Source organism: Pleurodeles waltl, chromosome 4_2 (assembly GCF_031143425.1).
Source record: "Pleurodeles waltl isolate 20211129_DDA chromosome 4_2, aPleWal1.hap1.20221129, whole genome shotgun sequence".
Lineage (NCBI taxonomy): Eukaryota > Metazoa > Chordata > Amphibia > Caudata > Salamandridae > Pleurodeles > Pleurodeles waltl.
Genome location: NC_090443.1, coordinates 109,131,391 through 109,151,359, shown reverse-complemented (window position 1 = coordinate 109,151,359; position 19,969 = coordinate 109,131,391). Strand labels below are relative to the sequence as shown.

General features: G+C 46.6%; 1 protein-coding gene across 4 annotated transcripts in view; it reads right to left on the bottom strand.

The window, feature by feature from the left end:
- Nucleotides 1-19,969, bottom strand: part of LIMA1 (LIM domain and actin binding 1) — a 183,512-nt gene that overhangs the window by 118,428 nt on the left and 45,115 nt on the right. For all 4 annotated transcript variants that reach the window (XM_069230875.1, XM_069230877.1, XM_069230876.1 and 1 more), the window contains exon 3: nt 11,116-11,161. In XM_069230875.1, the coding sequence (XP_069086976.1) occupies nt 11,116-11,161 (46 nt within the window). The remainder of the gene's footprint in view (nt 1-11,115; nt 11,162-19,969) is intronic.

The following is a 19,969-nucleotide window of genomic DNA, read 5'->3' as shown; positions in this document are numbered from 1 at the left end:
GTCTCCGTATTGTCACTGCTGTGTTAACAGTCCTAGCAGCTGTGTCTGCCGCATCCATTGCTGACCGTATCTGATTGTTTGAGATACTCTGTCCTTCTTCCACTACTTGCTGTGCTCTTTTTTGGAACTCCTTGGGCAAATGTTCTATAAAGTGTTGCATTTCGTCCCAATGAGCCCTATCATATCTGGCCAACAAAGCCTGTGAGTTGGCAATATGCCACTGGTTTGCTGCCTGTGCCGCCACTCTTTTCCCTGCCGCGTCGAACTTATGACTCTTTGTGTGGAGGTGGTGCATCTCCTGAAGTGTGTGAGTTCGCCCTCTTGCGAGCTGCCCCTACTACCACGGAGTCTGGTGTCAACTGTTGTGTGATGTACTGTTGGTAGCGGTTTATATTTTTTCTCCACCCTTGGAGTAATGGCCCTTCCTTTCACAGGCTCTTCAAACACTTGTCTGGAATGTTTTAGCATTCCAGGTAGCATGGGGAGGCTCTGGTACTGGCTGTGTGTGGACGACAGTGTATTAAGTAGAAAGTCATCTTCAGTTGGCTCAGCATGCAGGCTGACATTATGAAACGCTGCTGCCCTTGACACCACCTGTGCGTAGGCTGTACTATCCTCTGGTGGTGACGGTCTAGCTGGATAACACTCGGGACTGTTATATGACACTGGTGCATCATAAAGATCCCACGCGTCTGGATCGTCCCGACTCATCCCTGTATGAGTTGGGGATGGCATCATTGGTGGAGTGGCTACCGGTGATGGTTGTGGAGAGCGTTGTGGAGAGGGTGGAGGGTTACTTGTTTAGCCACCTTCGCCTGTGGCTGCTTGTCTTTCTCTTGGAAGGCAAGTTTACGTTTCATTCGAATTGGAAGGAGAGTACTTATTTTCCCTGTTTCTTTTTGGATGTGGAGCCTTCTTTGGGTGTAGTCTGGCTCCATTGTCTCCAGTTCCTGCCAAATCTATGTGTTTGCATTTGTGAGGACAGGCCTTGTTCCTCTGTGTAGGAACTTGATTTTGGTTCCGAGGCCGGATGTTTCGGTATCAAAACCTTTTCTTCTGCCTTTTTCAGTTCCGACAACACTTTTTTGCTCTTCGGCATACTGATTTCTCGGTGCCGACTTGGTTCGGTGCCGCTCTCTCGGTGCTGAGATTGCTCTGACCCGGTGTCTCAGGGTCGAGTCTGCTCTGACTCGGGGTCAAGTGTGCTCTGTGCCGGTATCTCGACCGGAGTCGGATGACTGACACATGCATGCCCTTTTTCGGTGCCGATGCCCAGTCACCTATTTTTCGGGTTAAGCCATGGCCTGTTGGCGGTGGCGTCCCCTGGGCTTTACTGGTCTTTACGTGAGTCTTGTGCATCGACGTCTTACTCACGGTTTTCGGCGTCTGTTCAGGATCGACCTCTTCTGAATTCGTGATGGAGAAGGCTTCCTCTTCTTCCTCCATGTGTTTTTGTCCTGTCGGCACCGACGCCATCTGTAGTCTTCTTGCTCTTCGGTCCCTTAAGGTCTTTCTGGACCGAAATGCCTGACAGGCCTCTCAGGTATCCTCTTTGTGTTCTGGCGACAAACACAAATTACAGACCAAATGCTGATCTGTATAAGGATACTTATTGTGACATTCTGGGCAGAAGCGGAATGGGGTCCGTTCCATTAGCTTTGAAGACGCACGCGGTCGGGCCGACCAGGCCCCACCGGGGAATCGAAAACCCCAAAGGGCCGCCGGAGCTCTTCAAATTTCGGTGTCTGTTGTAACTAACCCGATACCGAACGCAAACAATACCGTCAAATTTTCCCAATATCTAACTAATTTTCCGAACCGAAACACTGAGCTTAGAGGAACACGTCCGAACCCGATGGCGGAAAGAAAACAATCTAAGATGGAGTCGACGCCCATGCGCAATGGAGCCGAAAGGGGAGGAGTCCCTCGATCTCGTGACTCGAAAAGACTTCTTCGAAGAAAAACAACTTGTAACACTCCAAGCCCAACACTAGATGGCGGGATGTGCAAAGCATGTGTATCTGCAGCTACACATGCCATCGAACATATACATATATACACATAGCTACTTTTTTTTCAACTCTTTTTATTAAACATTCTGGGGTGTCACTGGTACAATCGATCACAAATTGATTAGTCCTGGTTACACATGTATATGCTTCTCATACGTATAGACCACATTATGCAGTATACACAGGTGGTTGTTGTGGCTTGTGTCAAGAGATTGTGTCATTACGATAACATTCCTTCTAATTAAACTTGTGTTGCATGTGTGTTGTCCAACTAGAGCCCGCTCTAGTTAAGAAATAAGTGTGATTGTATAAATATGTGTTCCCTTCTGTACTCACGACTACGGTATACACCAGTGCTCTGTTATGTAGCACGCGATTTCAAGGGATAAGAATGTGTCATACGGACCTTGCCCTGCGTTTAGGCTGGCCCCTGCCAGGTTAATAGGTCCCACATGCATGCTTGGTGGACCGCCTGACTGGCCGCCCCATGTGCTCCCAGCAGAGCGCCAGACTAGATCTGCGTTCAGGCCTCTCCAGGGTGTAGTTAGTCTATGGGTGGGGAGAAGTCGGTCATTTGTCCAGTGAGGCGTGTTATGCACCCTATTTAAGGTGGGTATATATCATTTTTGTCCTCCATAGTGACGATAAAGGTGTCCCATGTGTCAGAACCGCCCTGTGCTAGTTCACGACACTGGAGCAGACGCAGTGTAGATGCCTCTGCCTGCGCGCTTTGTATCAAATCGTGCAGCCAGTTACAGTAGGCCGGTGGGAATGGGGCCTTCCAATGGGTCGCTATTAAGCGCTTGAAGAGTGTGAAAGCCAGGTCAGTGAATCTGTGCATTTGCTTATCCTTCTTGCTGCGGCGGCATAGACCAAGCAAACATGATTCTGGTGTCGTAGATAGTGTACGGTTTGTGACCTCAGCTACGGTGTCTGACTCGCTGCCATGCCATGGCTAGAGGGGGACAGTTCCATACCATGTGGTAAAAATCTGCTGCCGGTTGTGCGCACCTAGGGCATGTTGGGTCTGAGACTGGGAACATACGTTTGATGCAGGCCGGTGATAGATAGGAGTGATGGATGTAATTAAACTGGGTATATCGAAGTCTGGTATTTTGAGAAATACTTTTGATAGTGGAGAGCGCCGCCGTCCGGGGGCTTTGAGATAAGGGAGCGGGAAGCACCTAGTCCCATCTGGCCTATGCACGTAACAGTTCGGGACAGACCCGATCTAACAACAACAGGTACAATCTAGAAACTGCACCTCTTGTGTTTTCGAGTGATAAAATCGTTGTGAGCACTGAAGATTCTAATGGCTAAGCATTGCCTCGTTCCCATATGGTTCCCAGCAGGTGTTTGATCGCGCAGTAGGTAATGAAGGCGCCAGCTTGAATCCCTGCCGTCCTCATGAGTTCAGCAAAGGATTTCAAAGTAGAGTCCGCATATAACTCCCCTGAATTTATGAGGCCTGCTTCATGCCACGGGGATGTGCCGTGTTATCTTATTAGTGTTTGTGCCTTGGGTAACTGAGTCCATGGTAGAATGGGGAAGTTTGGCATCGGGTCGCCCCTATTGTGGGCATATCTCTGCCAGCACGTCCTTCCAGCCACCTGCAAGATGGAACTCCTCGGTAGTCGATGCGACCCGTCCAGCAGCCATGTAAGCACTGGGAGCGGCGCCAGCGTCTTTATCATCGCCGTGCGCTCTGCCGAAGAGGTTTCGCCCAGCCACAAGGCTGGCCATTGCAGTTGGACTGCAGCATAATACACTTCAAAATTGGGCATACCCAGACCTCCCTTTAACTATGGGTACTGCGTTATGGATAGCTCCACTCTTCGTCTGTCCTTTCCCCATAGTAAATCAGTCATGATGGAGTGCAAGGTCTTGAAAAAGGAGCGGGGAAGAACTATCAGGAGCGCCGTACAATAACACAGAAGTCTCGGAAGGATGAGAATTTTTGCAATAGCTATCCATCCCATAGGTGATAAGGGGAGGGACAGCCAGAATGGCAAAGACCCTCGCACTGAGCGAAGAACCCGGTTGATACTGCCCTCCCTAAGATCGTCCACAGCATGATAAATCTGTATGCCCAAGTACTTAAAAGAGGTGTGGCTCCACAGTAGCTGGTAATGTGGAAGGTCCAAGAGAAACTCAGGAGTCATTGGAGATAGGGGAAAATTACCGGATTTTGACCAATTGACTCGTAAGCCAGATATGGTCGCAAAGGCGTCTAGTATTTCCACTATTCCTTCCATGGAATCAGCGTGGTCACGTAAATATACTAGGGCATCATCCACGTATAGTGAGATGGTATGGTATGCGTTCAGTTCCGGGATACTCCACGTAGGCGCACGTGCGCGCAGCCGGGCAGCCAGTGGCTCCATGGCGATTGCAAAAAGAAGGGGAGACAGCAGGCATTCCTGTCTGGTGCCCCTGCATATCGGAAAAGACTCTGAAGTAACTTGCCCCGTTTTCACGCATGCTGTGGGCCTTGCATACAGTGTCTTAATCCACTGCACATAGCCAGCCCCGAAACCCATCGCTTACAAAGTAGCAATAAGAAAATCCCAACCCAGTATATCAAATGCCTTTTCTATATCTAGGGACAGGGCTACTGCACGAGCAGGGGGAATAGCTCCGTCCCTATGTATTATACAGATTAGTCTTTTGATGTTGAGGAAGGTATTTCTGCCGGGTATAAACCCCGACTGATCCTCATGGATCAGATGCTGCATACATGGGAGGAGTCTGTTGGCTAAGACTTTCCCCAACAATTTACAATCAGTGTTGAGTAAAGAGAGGGGGCGATATGAACGAACATCCAGAGGGTCGCGGCCAGGCTTGGGGAGCACAACTATAAGTGCCTCATTCATCGAGTCGGGTAACTGCGCTCTATCATATGCTCCATTAAACACCCGCATCAGCGGCAGCAGAAGATAGGTAGCTTGAGATGTCGGATACTCTATTGGTAGGGTGTCTGACCCTGGAGCCTTAGCGAGGGTCATCTGTGATAGTGCCAGACGAATTTCCTCCATGGTGATCGGGCCATCCAATGCATCAGCCTGCTCAGGCTGTAAGCATTTCTGCGGGGAAGATACCAAGAAGTCGGCCATTTGTGTTATAGATGAGGGGGTATAGGCGAGTACAGGGAGCAATAGTACCTGTAAAAGGCCCTGTTAGTGTCTACTTGTGTGTTTACCATCTGCCCGCTGTCCAACCTGATTGCGCCTATGGGGGAAGGCTGGGAGGTTTGTCGAACTAGCAAGGCCAGTAGTCGACCCACTCTATCTCCCTCTGCATATTTACATGTCATAATGCCTATAATCAGGTCTACTGAGTCTAGTGTCTTCTTCTCTATAGCTCGCCCTCAGCGGACTAACTCCGCAGCAGTCATATTGCCACTCGCTACAGCAGTCTCTGCCGTACGTAATACATATATACCTACTTATGCACATTTATCTCATATCTACTGAGTGCTGAGCTCATTATCACCGAATGGACTCAGCCTTCAAGGACTATCAGAAAAAAACTATCCTTTGTAGATCAATCCATATTGCATTGTTAAAACAAAAAACTTTAAATAATTCTGAAAGTGACTGTTAGGGGCTGACTGCCAATGCTTTGCTGAATAAGCTTTACACTCCGGTTCAAGTCCAGGAGGCAGGAAACGCACACACCGGACATGGAACTAAGTGAAAAAAAATGTATCATTGTTTCTTTTAATAGAGGAAGGAGCAGGCAGGACTGAAACACACTGAAGTCTCTTACAAAATACAGCATTGAAAAGCATACCGAGTAACTTAAGCCAGAGAAGCCAAGGCAGGGCTCTGATTTCCAAGTTTCCCATCTGGATATCAGTGCACTGACTAAGGGACATAGAATGACTTCCACAGTGCATTCAGCCTCATCTTCCTGGGTGCACACGTCAAATACAGGCTTGTAGTGCTCTTGGGTGTGTCTTAGAAGCAGTTAGGAGAACCTGCCTGCACAGAAGATCAAGGGCCATATGTATGATCACATTTTCCCATAGACACAGAATGGATACAACTCTTTGATACATCGACCCCAAGAGTCTATTGTCTGTTAGAAAGCTTTGTCAAACCATGTACATCTATGGTTGTAATAGTTAACAGCAAACAGCAGCATATGGTTTAAAAGAGTTGGTGATCTGAAAGCATTCTGCAGTGGCCCATTCTCTTCCTGTTTTAAGACTAAAATCAAAAAGCCTGGAGAAAATCACCAATCTTAAACAAAACAGTAGAGGGCCAAGAGATGCTTCGGTGACAGTCATTGTTAACCAACTCGATCCTTGCTTTAAATGCTTTGTCCCAACCCGTCCCATTGTCTTTTTTTGCTTGCTTTGGTCTGTCTTTGCTTGCCTTCGTATTTAACTGTAGTCTATAATTGTGTAACTGTTATTTGTAATTGTTCGTCTGCCTGCATCATTTGTAATTGTCTGTTCCCCACATTGCCCTGTTCCCACTTTTTTCTTCTGATCCTACCCTTCCGCCTTCCTATCGCCCTCTCCCACCTTTCAGGACTACTTATGGAGGCTGCTGCGCTGCCGCACCACTGGCACGCTGAAGACAAGACCGCCTGCACTTGCCCACCCATCTGTGCTTGGACCTCTCTCATCACCCTCCATTCACCACTATCCAAGAGCAGATCTCCCTGCCCTGGACACCATTTTACCCAGCAGGAACTGCTGCCTCACCTCTCCTTGTACCACAGAAAGCCCTTTCCCTGCCAACAGTCACGGTTCACCTGCATCACCAACCCACCATCGAACACCCCACGGTCTCACAACCGGACATCACGACCACCCGCCAACTACATTGCATACTGCTCAACGCCTGATCTCTAGGCAAACATGCCACGAGTTATAGAATACTATCAAAAACCTCGCATCCTACCTCGTCTTCCTCACTGAGACCTGGCTCAAAGCCACCTCTGCAACCGACATCGACACAGCCACCCCAAACTGAAATAAGATCATCTACTATGAACGCATCAACAAACTCTGGAGGAAGCATCGCAATAATACACAAAGAATCAATCCAATGCACAACCACGACAGACATCAAACACCAGTCATGGAGCACTTTAACTTCCAAATCAATGTGGACAACACAACCAGCACCAAAGAGACACTCACCTATAAGCATCTCCAAATCCTGCACCAGATTCTGCAATGTCATTCCTGAACTCGACACCGAACACTAGATCTTCCTTGGGGACCTGAATTTCCACCTAGATGACCCCAGCGACATCAACACCCCCAACCTCAGACAGCCTGGAAGTCATCGGCCTCAGACAGTCACCAACACCACACACACACACACCACAGAACACACATTAGACCCCATCTTTATCTCGAGCAACAAAATTAAATACAGTCACATGGTCGAACCACTATCGTCCACTTCAACTACCTCTCTACTTCGAGCCGAACAGCCAGATCACCTTGCACCTCACATCAGAAGTGGAGCAAGGTTTCCGAAAGCCAATGGTCCGACTTCCTCGACTCCCACCTGCCAGAAACCACACACCCCAGAATCCAGGTTACCACTCCTGACATCAAAAAAGGTGTAAAAAAATTAAAAAAAACGTAACCTCCTGGAAATCCAACTTCACCAACATAGTCGCCCCAATCAAAACCTCCAAACCCAACAAGCCTTCCAAACAGGCTAGCTGGTACAGAAATCCGTACCGCAAAGTGCAACTGCAAACAACTCGATAGGAAATGACACTCTTCCAAACTGCTAAAAGACCGAACCGCATGCAAGAACACACTCAGCCAATACCACACACTCAAAAAAGCCTGGATACCCTCACAGGTGATAAGTGCGCCCTACAAATTTGTGACCGACTGATTGATTGATTCGCCTACTTGTACCCATCGAAAGAAAACAGCCTACATGCAGAAAATCAGATGAATCAGAAATCTGGAAAGGCCAAGGAAGAGAAAAGCCAATACTTCTCTAAGCATCAAACCAACCATAACCCAAACTGGACTCTAGATGTGCACATGACAGACAAGATCCACTCAACACTCGTCATCATCTGTATCAAAACAGGCATATCAAACATGTTTGCAGCAGGACCAGTATAAGAAGAAGTCTTTTGGCAACCTTGAAATATGGTCAGACAGAGCAGCATGCAGTAAATAGGTCCTTTACAAACTAATGTGGCTCACCTTCCTGTGCGAGTGGGGAGAGTTTGCCAGGGCACTGCCCCAAATGTATATAGGTTGCCATGATGTGGACCCTCCTTTTAAGTCCCAGGAGGTGCTCTGCACGATGTTTAAGTAGCTCATTAACAGAGTATTCAAATATGCTGGACAAAAGGCTCCTCCCAATAGAGACCTCTTTAAATGTCGGAGACCAGTGACATGGCCCAGGTCACAACATAACTAAAGGTTGGTGGCATCCAATTAATAGTATTTGGCTGCAATTTTATTTTTACAAAATGTTGGGAAAGCTGCTTATCAGCTCTCGTTGTGGTCATTTTGGGATACTTCAAGGCAAAGGGGTGGGGGACCTCCCAATGTACGTGCAACCCCAAGAAGGTGGGTTGCAACGGTTAGATATTGTATACTTAAAGTAGTGGACTTCTCTATTATGACTGATAAGGTAGGAAAGTGTGGGTGATCTTAAGGTAAGCTAGAAAAAAAAATGTAAGTGGTTTCAAAAGGGAAATGCCCACATGCTGTCTTGCCTAAGAAGCATTCGTAAAGCACATAGATGTGCCTCGGAAAGAATATCAAATTGTTTCACCAAACATGCTAAATCACATACTTCTATCTGCCTCCCGGTTTGGTGCGTACCTTCCTATAACACTGTACATCAACCAACAAATTTATTTTTCTTTCGTAGGTAGACGTTGGAGTGTAATTTTGATACCATGTAATTTATCTTCCCCAAATTCATGAGTTATTCCCTCCCTCCCCCCAAGAGTCATTAAACCCATTCCATGTATAAACAATTGTGAACAAATTCTATTCTTACATGTATTGTACACTTACGCAGTGCTCTAGTTTCGGTTCCTAGTACAAAAGTATATATCTTTATTATGTACTTGCCACACAGAATGTGTCACTGTGTAAGAATTCCAAGACCTGGGATACAAGGGCTGCTTTTTTAGGGCACGCACACAAGTTAAAAAATATATAAAGAAAATGGAGCAAACTTCATGGCCTAAAGCAAAATTAAGACTAAATCAAAGACACAGGAATGGCGCCACTGTGAAGAACCGATCAAAACGTATGGAGACGAAAGAGGTCATGAACGGTTGGGAAACCTCTTAATTTTTCATGTACATATTAACTCATCAACTGTAAACTCCTTAAGGTCGAAGTTAGGTAAGGTAAAAGCGCCCAGAAAATTGACTAGGTTATTTGGTCATATACAGGGAGTGCAGAATTATTAGGCAAATGAGTATTTTGACCACATCATCCTCTTTATGCATGTTGTCTTACTCCAAGCTGTATAGGCTCGAAAGCCTACTACCAATTAAGCATATTAGGTGATGTGCATCTCTGTAATGAGAAGGGGTGTGGTCTAATGACATCAACACCCTATATCAGGTGTGCATAATTATTAGGCAACTTCCTTTCCTTTGGCAAAATGGGTCAAAAGAATGACTTGACAGGCTCAGAAAAGTCAAAAATAGTGAGATATCTTGCAGAGGGATGCAGCACTCTTAAAATTGCAAAGCTTCTGAAGCGTGATCATCGAACAATCAAGCGTTTCATTCAAAATAGTCAACAGGGTCGCAAGAAGCGTGTGGAAAAACCAAGGCGCAAAATAACTGCCCATGAACTGAGAAAAGTCAAGCGTGCAGCTGCCACGATGCCACTTGCCACCAGTTTGGCCATATTTCAGAGCTGCAACATCACTGGAGTGCCCAAAAGCACAAGGTGTGCAATACTCAGATACATGGCCAAGGTAAGAAAGGCTGAAAGACGACCACCACTGAACAAGACACACAAGCTGAAACGTCAAGACTGGGCCAAGCAATATCTCAAGACTGATTTTTCTAAGGTTTTATGGACTGATGAAATGAGAGTGAGTCTTGATGGGCCAGATGGATGGGCCCGTGGCTGGATTGGTAAAGGGCAGAGAGCTCCAGTCCGACTCAGACGCCAGCAAGGTGGAGGTGGAGTACTGGTTTGGGCTGGTATCATCAAAGATGAGCTTGTGGGGCCTTTTCGGGTTGAGGATGGAGTCAAGCTCAACTCCCAGTCCTACTGCCAGTTCCTGGAAGAACCCTTCTTCAAGCAGTGGTACAGGAAGAAGTCTGCATCCTTCAAGAAAAACATGATTTTCATGCAGGACAATGCTCCATCACACGCGTCCAAGTACTCCACAGCGTGGCTGGCAAGAAAGGGTATAAAAGAAGGAAATCTAATGACATGGCCTCCTTGTTCACCTGATCTGAACCCCATTGAGAACCTGTGGTCCATCATCAAATGTGAGATTTACAAGGAGGGAAAACAGTACACCTCTCTGAACAGTGTCTGGGAGGCTGTGGTTGCTGCTGCACGCAATGTTGATGGTGAACAGATCAAAACACTGACAGAATCCATGGATGGCAGGCTTTTGAGTGTCCTTGCAAAGAAAGGTGGCTATATTGGTCACTGATTTGTTTTTGTTTTGTTTTTGAATGTCAGAAATGTATATTTGTGAATGTTGAGATGTTATATTGGTTTCACTGGTAATGATAAATAATTGAAATGGGTATATATTTTTTTTTGTTAAGTTGCCTAATAATAATGCACAGTGATAGTCACCTGCACACACAGATATCCCCCTAACATAGCTAAAACTAAAAACAAACTAAAAACTACTTCCAAAAATATTCAGTTTTGATATTAATGAGTTTTTTGGGTTCATTGAGAACATGGTTGTTCAATAATAAAATTAATCCTCAAAAATACAACTTGCCTAATAATTCTTCACTCCCTGTATACTGGAATACGCAGGCTGAAAACAATGCAACATTATAAGAAAAACTACAGATAACCTGTCATGTCACAAGGATCTGGGTTACAGAAGACTAGCAGGAACCCGCAAAACCACACGGTTTAGTATTCGATACTCACAGCTTTCTTCTTGTCAGTACTGGCATCTTCTGCAGCCTTCTGATACCTTCCGGAAAAAAAATATTTTTATTAGCTATTATATTAATTTCGCACATAAGCAGGCACAACAAATAAGCAAAACCAATCCCCAGTATGCAAAAACCGTCAATTACTTACCCAGGAATTATACGACTTGTCCTAATAACATACAACCAGATCCAGCGTCAATCAGCGAGACCCATATATGATTAACACTTTCTTAAAAGTGTAGTCATTACACAGCTCAGCTCTTCAGCCAACAACCCTGCTACTGTGCAAGTGGTTCAAATGCTGTGCACAACAATGCAATTCCAAAAGTGTTTTAGGCAACACTCTAAACTGATGTGCCCCAGCCCCATCAAAACACCAGTGTGCACAGTCCCAGCTGAAGACCCTTGCAGTTCTATGAGAGCACCTAGTTCCTGCCAGTCCAAAACCCTGAAACTTTTTTCCATCATTGCCAATCAAATACCCTGCAATTTCAATGGGGCCCATTCCACGTCATCTAAAGAACCAACAATTTTGAGCTGTTCGTATCCAAGCCACCCAAAGACACTGAAATTCCAAAGAAGCACAGTAGCTGTCACTGAAATTTCCCAAAGGGCTTTAAAGACCTGTTCTTTAAAGAGTTCATTTCCGAAGAGGTAAACAGTCATTTCAGAAGCATTAACACCCAGCCATCTCCCAGAAACTAACACCGCAATTTTAGAATTAGAGTGTTATTCCAATGAATCGTGAACTTTCAAAAAACAAACACTACCCCATAACACCGATATGTGGGACCACCCTATTTGTTTGGATGCCAACCTGTTCTTGCAACATGAACTCACTTTTAAGTGCACGAGAAGACACAATTATTCATCAATAGGTGTCGCCCTTTGAGTCCAGGAATCGGTTCAACAGTTTGAAAGCAATTAGAAACAGTAGGTCTTAACAGAATGGAGGCTCCACCTACCCAGAGCTGGAAAGCACAAAAGGCGTTTGGTAAAAGTGGATTTTGATATAAACACAGAATCACAGGGACAACTGAAGATTTGCCGAGAAGTTGGCGTCCCTGAAAGACAGAGTGAGCCAAATGTCTGCTTCTGGCCAGTGCTGTGCCAGGCAGACCCTTGTTAGGAAACAGTCTGGACAGCACCCATACTTGCCTTTGGGTGGTACTCTTCTAGGCAGCATTTTTCACGCTTATCCTCTTCTCCCCGTTCAAATGTGACTCATCTCTTCAGTCTCCCATCTTGTGACATTCCTTTAACTGACACTTGCCACAGCCCCCTAGACTGCCTCACTCATTCTGTTCGATGAGATCATGACTTGAGGCAAGTCACAAGGTTCACATGGCAGAGAGCATTCCATGTGATAAGATAACACTAACATAATATGCTGAAAAGAGTGCACTACTGTTCAACATGTAAAGCAGGCTGCAATGAATGGGGCTTATTGTTTGGTCGGCTGTATCGTATCAACCGATCTTCTCGCCTTACTATTTGCGTGCTTGGAACAGAGGGCTCTAGAAGAGACAACTTGGCAGGGTTTGAGATTGGTCGACCAATGCCAGCGGAAGAATATAGCATTAAGGTTCTGCAATGTGAAGTAGACCAATGGTCACAAGATGCGTTTAAGGCATATCTAACCTTTTGATTTATGGAGAAATACAAAACGTGGCTATAATCCATGGAGGTGCCAAGTATCTATAAACAGAAAAACCTCCATGAAAAGCATGCCTCTTTTCTCAGAAAATGACAGAGTAAACACATGTGGACCCTCGTGGGTGATAAAATGTTGTCTTTATTTCCGAAGATGTAAACATTTTGCATGGCTTTACCAACAGCTTCACTTCAACTAAGTACTCCCGTTCGTTGGGAGTGCTAAGCTTCAATAAGATCACAGAAACGTCCTCAAGTACAGCCAATGCCACCGTTTGCCGTCCTCTGCCCATACTGCTTAAATGTACCAAACAAAAAGAACTGCTCCAAGAAGAAAGGGTTTCAAGTCGATAGTGTTCAAACTGTACCAGGTAGAAGCGCTGAATGAGGTAAGGAGGACAGTGTTACGACCTGGCTATCAAATAAGAGTAAAGGTTAACAAGCAGTTCACTTTCAGTGGCAGTATTCTTGCAAGGTCTACTAGTTAACCAACAAGTTTCCAAGGCATCTCCAAACCTAATCACCATATCTGATGAAAAACAAATCTGCAATTTGCCACTCTAGGACAGCCAGTGTTGGACTAAGCAGGCATTGGCAAAGCCTATATGTCTTGCCTAAACAAGACCTATTGTTTTTGGCAATGTGTTTTAGCCATGTTGTACACCAGCGTGGCTGCTGTTCAGCATGGCTAAAGGTTAATGGTGTGGAGTGTCGTAGAGTGGAGTAGGAGCAGTAGTAGCAGAGTCGAGGGGAGTGAAGTTCAGTAGTAGAAAGAGTGTTTTAGAGTGCAGTGCTGTGGATTGGAATAGGGTGGAGTGGATTGAATTGGAGTAGAGTGGGGTGGACTGGATGGGGTGAATTAAACTGGGGTGGGGTGGATTGGAGTTGGGTAGATTAAATTGGATTGCGTTGGGTGGCTTGAACTGGAGGAGAGTGGGGTGGATTGGGTGGACTAGATGCGGTGGATTGGAGTAGATTGGACTGTGGTGGGTAGATTGAACTGGAGATATAGGGCTGGGGTGGACTGTATTGGGGAGGGGTGGAGTGGGGCGAATTGGAGTGAAAGTGAGGAGGTTTGGAGAGGGGTGAATTGGAGTGAAAGTTTGGTGAAATGGAGGGGTGGACTAGAGTGGGGTGGATTGGAGTGGGGTGAACTGGAGTGAGGTGGACTGAGTGGAAAGGGGTGGATTTAACTGGTGTGGGGTGAATTAGATTGGGTAGGTTGGATTGGAGTGGATAGGGTGGGTTGAAAGGAGTTGAGTCGATTGGCATGGGCTAGGGTGGAGTGGGGTGGACAGGAGTGGGTGGACTGTACTGGAGTGGGCTTGATAGATTGGAAAGGAGTGAGGTGGACGGGGTGGGCTGGGATGATCTGGGGGTAGTCTGGTGGATGAGAGTAAACTGGATTAGAATGGATGGGTGGGTGGATAGGAGTGGGGTGAAATTGATTGAAAGGGGTGGATTAGATGTGGTGGGTTGGACTGCAGTGGATTGAACTGGAATGGAGTAGACTGGAGTGGGGTAGACTGACATAAGGTGAGGTTGAATGGGATGGAATGAAGTGGTGTGGACAGTGGTGTATTGGACTGCAGAGGGGTGGATTGGAGTGAGATGGGTTGAGTGGGGTGGGTCTACTTGATTGCGTGAGGTGGATTGGAATGGGGATTGACTGGATTAGGATGAGGTGGATTGGATTGAGGTGGGGTGGGGTGGATTGGGGAGGTTTTCTTGGAGAGGTGGATTTTGTGGAGTGGCATGAATTTGGGTGGGGTTGGACCAGGGAGGACTGGATTTCAGAGAGGTGGACTGTGGTGGGTTGGATTGGAATGGGGCGGGCGAATTGGACTGGAGAGGGTGGAGTGGAGAGGATAGGAGAGGAGAGGACGGGATTGGAGTGGGGTGGATTGGAGTGGGGTGAGTGAATTGGATTGGGGAGGGGTTGACTGGAGTGTGGTGGGGTGGATTGGTTTAGAGTGGGGGAACTGTATTGGGCTGGATTGGAGTGTGGTGGACTGCAGCGGGGTGGATTAGATTGGTACAGGGTGGATTGGATGGGAGTGGAGTAGATTAAGGTGGTTTGGAGTGGGGTGGATTAAAATGGACTGGATTAGGGTAGATTAAATTGGACAGGATTGGCATGGTGTGGATTGGAGTGAGGTGATTGGAGTGTTCTGGGTTGGGGTGGACTGGAGTGGGGTGGGCTGGATTGGAATAAAATGGAGTGGGCTGGGCTGGATTGAAGTGTGGTGGACTACAGCGGGGTGGATTGGATTGGTATAGGGTGGATCGAATGGGAGTGGAGTAGATTAAGGTTGTCTGGAGTTGGGTGGATTAAAATGGACTGGATTGGACTGGAGTAGGGTAGATTACGTTGGACTGGATTGGCATGGTGTGGATTGGGTTGGAATGGGCTAGATTGGACTGGAGTGCGGTGGGCTGGATAGGAACAAGATGGAGTGGGCTCGGCTGGATTGGAGTGGGTGTAGAATGGACTGGAGTGGGGTGGATTGGATAAAAGTGGGCTGGATTGTGGTGGACTGGAGTGAGGTGGATTGGAGTGGTGGAGGTTGGACTGGAGTGAATTGAAAAGGGGTTGACTGGTGGACTGGATTGGGAGTGGATTGCATTGGAGAGGAGTGATTTGGGATGAGTCGGAAGGATTGGAGTGAGGTGGATTGGGGTGGGGCAAATTGGCATTTATCAGATTGAAGTGGGGCGGGTTGGAGTGGGCAGATTGTTTTGGGTTGGAGTAAGGCAGATTCTTTTGAATTGTAAAATTGCTTTGGATTGAACGGGGCTGACTGTTTTGGATTGGGAGTGGGGCAGATTCTTTAGGGTTGGAGTGAAGCAGATTCTTTAGAGTTTGAGTGGGGCAGATTGTTTTTGGATTGCAAGTGGGGCATGTTTTGGATTGGAGTTAGGCAGATTGGAGCAAAACAGATTGTTTTGGATTGGAATGGGGGTTGCGGTGGATTAGATTGGGGAGAACTGAGTTGCAGTGGCTTGGAGTGGACTGGATTGAAGTGGACTGGCCTGGAACGGAATGAATTGGTGTCAGGCTCATTGGACTGGAGTGGGTTGGGGACAGACTGTGGTGGATTGGACTGGGGTGAATTTGGGTGAGGTGGATTAGAATGCGGTAGATTGGAGTGGGGAGGCTTGGTTTGGAGTGGGCTGGATTGGACTACAGTGGTGCAGGCTGTTTTGGACTGGAGTGGAGCAGACTGGAGTGAGGTACATTGTTTGGATTGGAGTGTGGCAGATTTTGGATTATAATAGAGCAGCTTGCTTTCGGTGGAGTGGGGCAGACTGTTTTGGAGTGGGGAAGATTGATTTGGGAGTGGGGAGGATTGAGTGGGGCAGATTGTTTTGGACTGGGGCAGAATGTTGTGGATTGGAGTAGTGCAGGTTTGTGTGGTTTGGAGTGGGGCAGATTGTTTTGGACTGGAGTAGGAAGACGGGAGGGGGGCAGACTGTTTTGGTTTGGGGTGGGGCAGAATGATTTGTATTGGAGTGGGACAGATGTTTTTTTATTGGAGTGAGGCAAATTGCTGATGATTGGAGTGGGGCACATTGTGGGTTGGTATGGGGCAGTCTGGAGTAAGGTGGGTTGGGTGGACTGGATTGTGGTGAATGGTTTGGATTGGGGCGAGTGATTTGGATTGGTCTGAGGTAGATTGGAACGAGTGGTGGATTGGATTGAGTGGGGTGGATTGGGGTGTACTGCACGATTATGTGTAAGCATAGTTTTGGAAACTAGACATAAGAAAGAAGCAATGTTGCTTTGCAATATTTAGCCCAAAATAATAGACATCTTTTGAGAACAGCGCCCACGAGCAAAAATGCAAAAGAAAATATTAATACAGAGTGAAAGAGAATTTGGCAAACTCAAAAACGGAGTTAACTATAGAATATAAAATTTAGCAATTTTGTTCGTCCTGCTGGGCATGTTTTTGCCAGTTACACGCCTTCTAATTGCAGGGCACTAAAAGTTTTAAAAAAAAATAAAATAGTACCTCAATCACACTGGGAGCAGTGGACAGGCACTGATTAAGTTGAATAAATCAGTGCTTGGCCCCTGCTCCACTGACAGAAACGAGAATGATAAGCCTGCAGTGACCAGTTACGAGCCTGTAATTAAGAGTGCCATGCAAGCCAACAAATTGTAAGCAACAGGTGGGCTTCCAAGCCTTTTTAGGGTCGAGCCAGCGGGTGAAAGTGCAAGCGTCTCACTTGCAAGACTCGGTTGTTTACAGTAAAGGGCTTGGAGCCAGCCTGTCGCTTACCATTATTTGGCTTGTGTGCCATTCTTCTTTACAGCCTCGTAATTAGTCACTTCAGGCCTGGTATCATTTCCGTTCCTCTCTGTGGAGAAGGGACCAAGCTCTGATTGATTCAACCTAATCAGTGCCCATCCGCTGCTCCTGACATGATTGAAGAACTATTTTATTCTTTGGAACTTCTAGTGCCCTGCAAGCAGAAGGCTTGTGATTGGCAAATACGTGTCCAGCAGGACAAGAAAGTTTTATTTCTTGTAGCCGACTTTCTTTTATTTTGAAAAGTGGTCTTTTCTAACTTTGCACTCCTATTTTCTATTGTTTTTGCTCGTGGGTACTGTTCTCAAAAGATGAGAATTATCTAGTTCCTCATATTGCAAAGCAACATTCATACGTATAATTTCTGAAATTATGCCTTAACACAATCATGCAGTACACCCAATCCGCCCCACTACCCTTCACCCCACAGCAAATTCACCTCACCCCAATCCACTCCACCCCACTCTAATGTAATCTGCCCCACTCCAATCTAAAAACAATATGCCCCACTCGCATATACCCCAATCCATTCACCCCACTCCAATCTGTTCAATCCAGAACAGTCTGCTGAACTCCAGTCCAAGGCAATCCGCCCCACTCCAGTCCAAGGCAATCCGCCCCACTCCAGTCCAAGGCAATCCGCCCCACTCCAGTCCAAGGCAATCCGCCCCACTCCAGTCCAAGGCAATCCGCCCCACTCCAGTCCAAGGCAATCCGCCCCACTCCAGTCCAAGGCAATCCGCCCCACTCAAATCCACCTCCCTCTTATCTGCCCCACTTTCATCCAAAACAAACACAATCTGCCCCAATCCAAATCAAAACAATATGCCCCACTCGCATATACCCCAATCCATTCACCCCACTCCAATCTGCTCAATCCAGAACAGTCTGCTGAACTCCAGTCCAAGGCAATCCGCCCCACTCCAGTCCAAGGCAATCCGCCCCACTCCAGTCCAAGGCAATCCGCCCCACTCCAGTCCAAGGCAATCCGCTCCAATTCAAGGCAATCTGCCCCACTCAAATCCACCTCCCTCTTATCTGCCCCACTTTCATCCAAAACAAACACAATCTGCCCCAATCCAAATCAAAACAATCTGCCCCACTTTAATCCACCTCACTTCGATCGGACCCACTTCAAAGCAATACAAACTGTCCCACTAGAATCCGCTTCAGTCCAATCTGCCCCAATCCATAACAATCGGCCTCTCTCTAATCCACCCCACTCCAGTCTGGCCCTCTCCAATCTGCCCCATTTCAATCCAATCCACCTCACCCCAATCCAATTCACCCCACCTTGATTCACCTAACTCCATCACAATTCACCCCTCCTCAGTTCACCTCACTCCCATCCAACTCAAACCACTGCCATCCAATCCAAACCCCTCCAATCCAATCCACCCAAATACAATCTGCCCCATTACAAATCCAAGCAACCCACTCCAATCCAAAACAATCTTCTCCACTACAATCAAGTCCACCACACACCAATCCAATCCAATCCACCCCAATCAACCTCACTTCATTGCAGTCCACCCCAGCACAATAAACCCCACTCCAGTCCACCCTACTATCCGAATCCACTCCACGACACTCGCTGCTACTGAACTCTACTCAGTTCCCTTCAAATCTACAACACTTTACTCCCGCTACTCCACTCTATGACATTCTAGTCCTCTAATCCACTCTGACACTCCACCTCACTAAGTTTTAGCCATGCTGGACAGCAGCCACACTGGTGTACAACATGGCAAAACAATGCCAAAGCCAATAGCTCTTGTGCAGTAAAGACCTATTGGCTTTGTCAATGCTTGTTTTGTATACAAGAGTGCCTCGCAAACGAGACGCATTCGCTAGTACATGTTATCGCAGGCTCAGCCCTAAAAACATATTACCCTGGCAAAAATGATCAAATCGGCACCACTGCAGGAGGCTGTGGTTAGAATAGGGTCATGGTAGCACGATTGGGTCCTGGCAGCACATATTTACTTTAAAAAAAACCAACAAAAAACAAAAAAAACATTACAAAAAAAAAAATCTGCCTCTGCAGAGAAAATACCAGAGTAGCAGAATGACGAGACTACCAGCACCGATTACAGTTTCCCAATATCGGAGCAGGAATAGTGGGATTGCAAAGCTGTACAGGGTGCATCCGAAGAAGGCAACAAAAGCGTGCGTCAAGTGTTAAGCATATTCGTTACTGAACACCAGCAATATATTGTGATCCTGCTGGGCCCTTGTAAGTACTGCTGCATAGGACTTCGGGTACTAGTTGGGTGGATAGTGGTTAACCTCTCTAAACCAGACATGGGCTATGTATGGCGACCTAGCTGATCCCAGAAAGAGAAACGCGGAAAAGCAGGACCCTTTATAGCCATGATGAAACCATAGACGGCAAATCAGTCCTTTACACTGCAGACCACAAAGAAAATTGTGTGCCACAATGACCAGTCCAACCCTAATTGCGGGTTGACTCAGAATCAATTATGAAAAAGTCAAACAGAACCATGGCACCGTACACCAAGGCTCAGATTCATAAAATTGCAAGAAACAACAAATTGGCTGCAGTATTGCGGTAATTTGCTCTCAACACAACTAAATGATAAAAGGCGAAGTTATTTTTTTTAAGCGCCTATGCGTGCGACAGCACTCAGTCACGCCATTATCCTTCCAGGAATGTGCTTTCCTCTCAGAAATGAAGTACAACTTTGTGTCATTCTGAAGACTTGGTATACTCGCTTTCTGCTGTTTCAGGACCTTAGTTTATCTCGTCTCAGATACCATGAATGCGCAGCGGTCGAGTGATCAGTACTGCCTGAATTTGACAAAAGAAGTGTCGGGCACCTGCAAAGGACGAGTTCCACAAAGGGGCACCAAAGA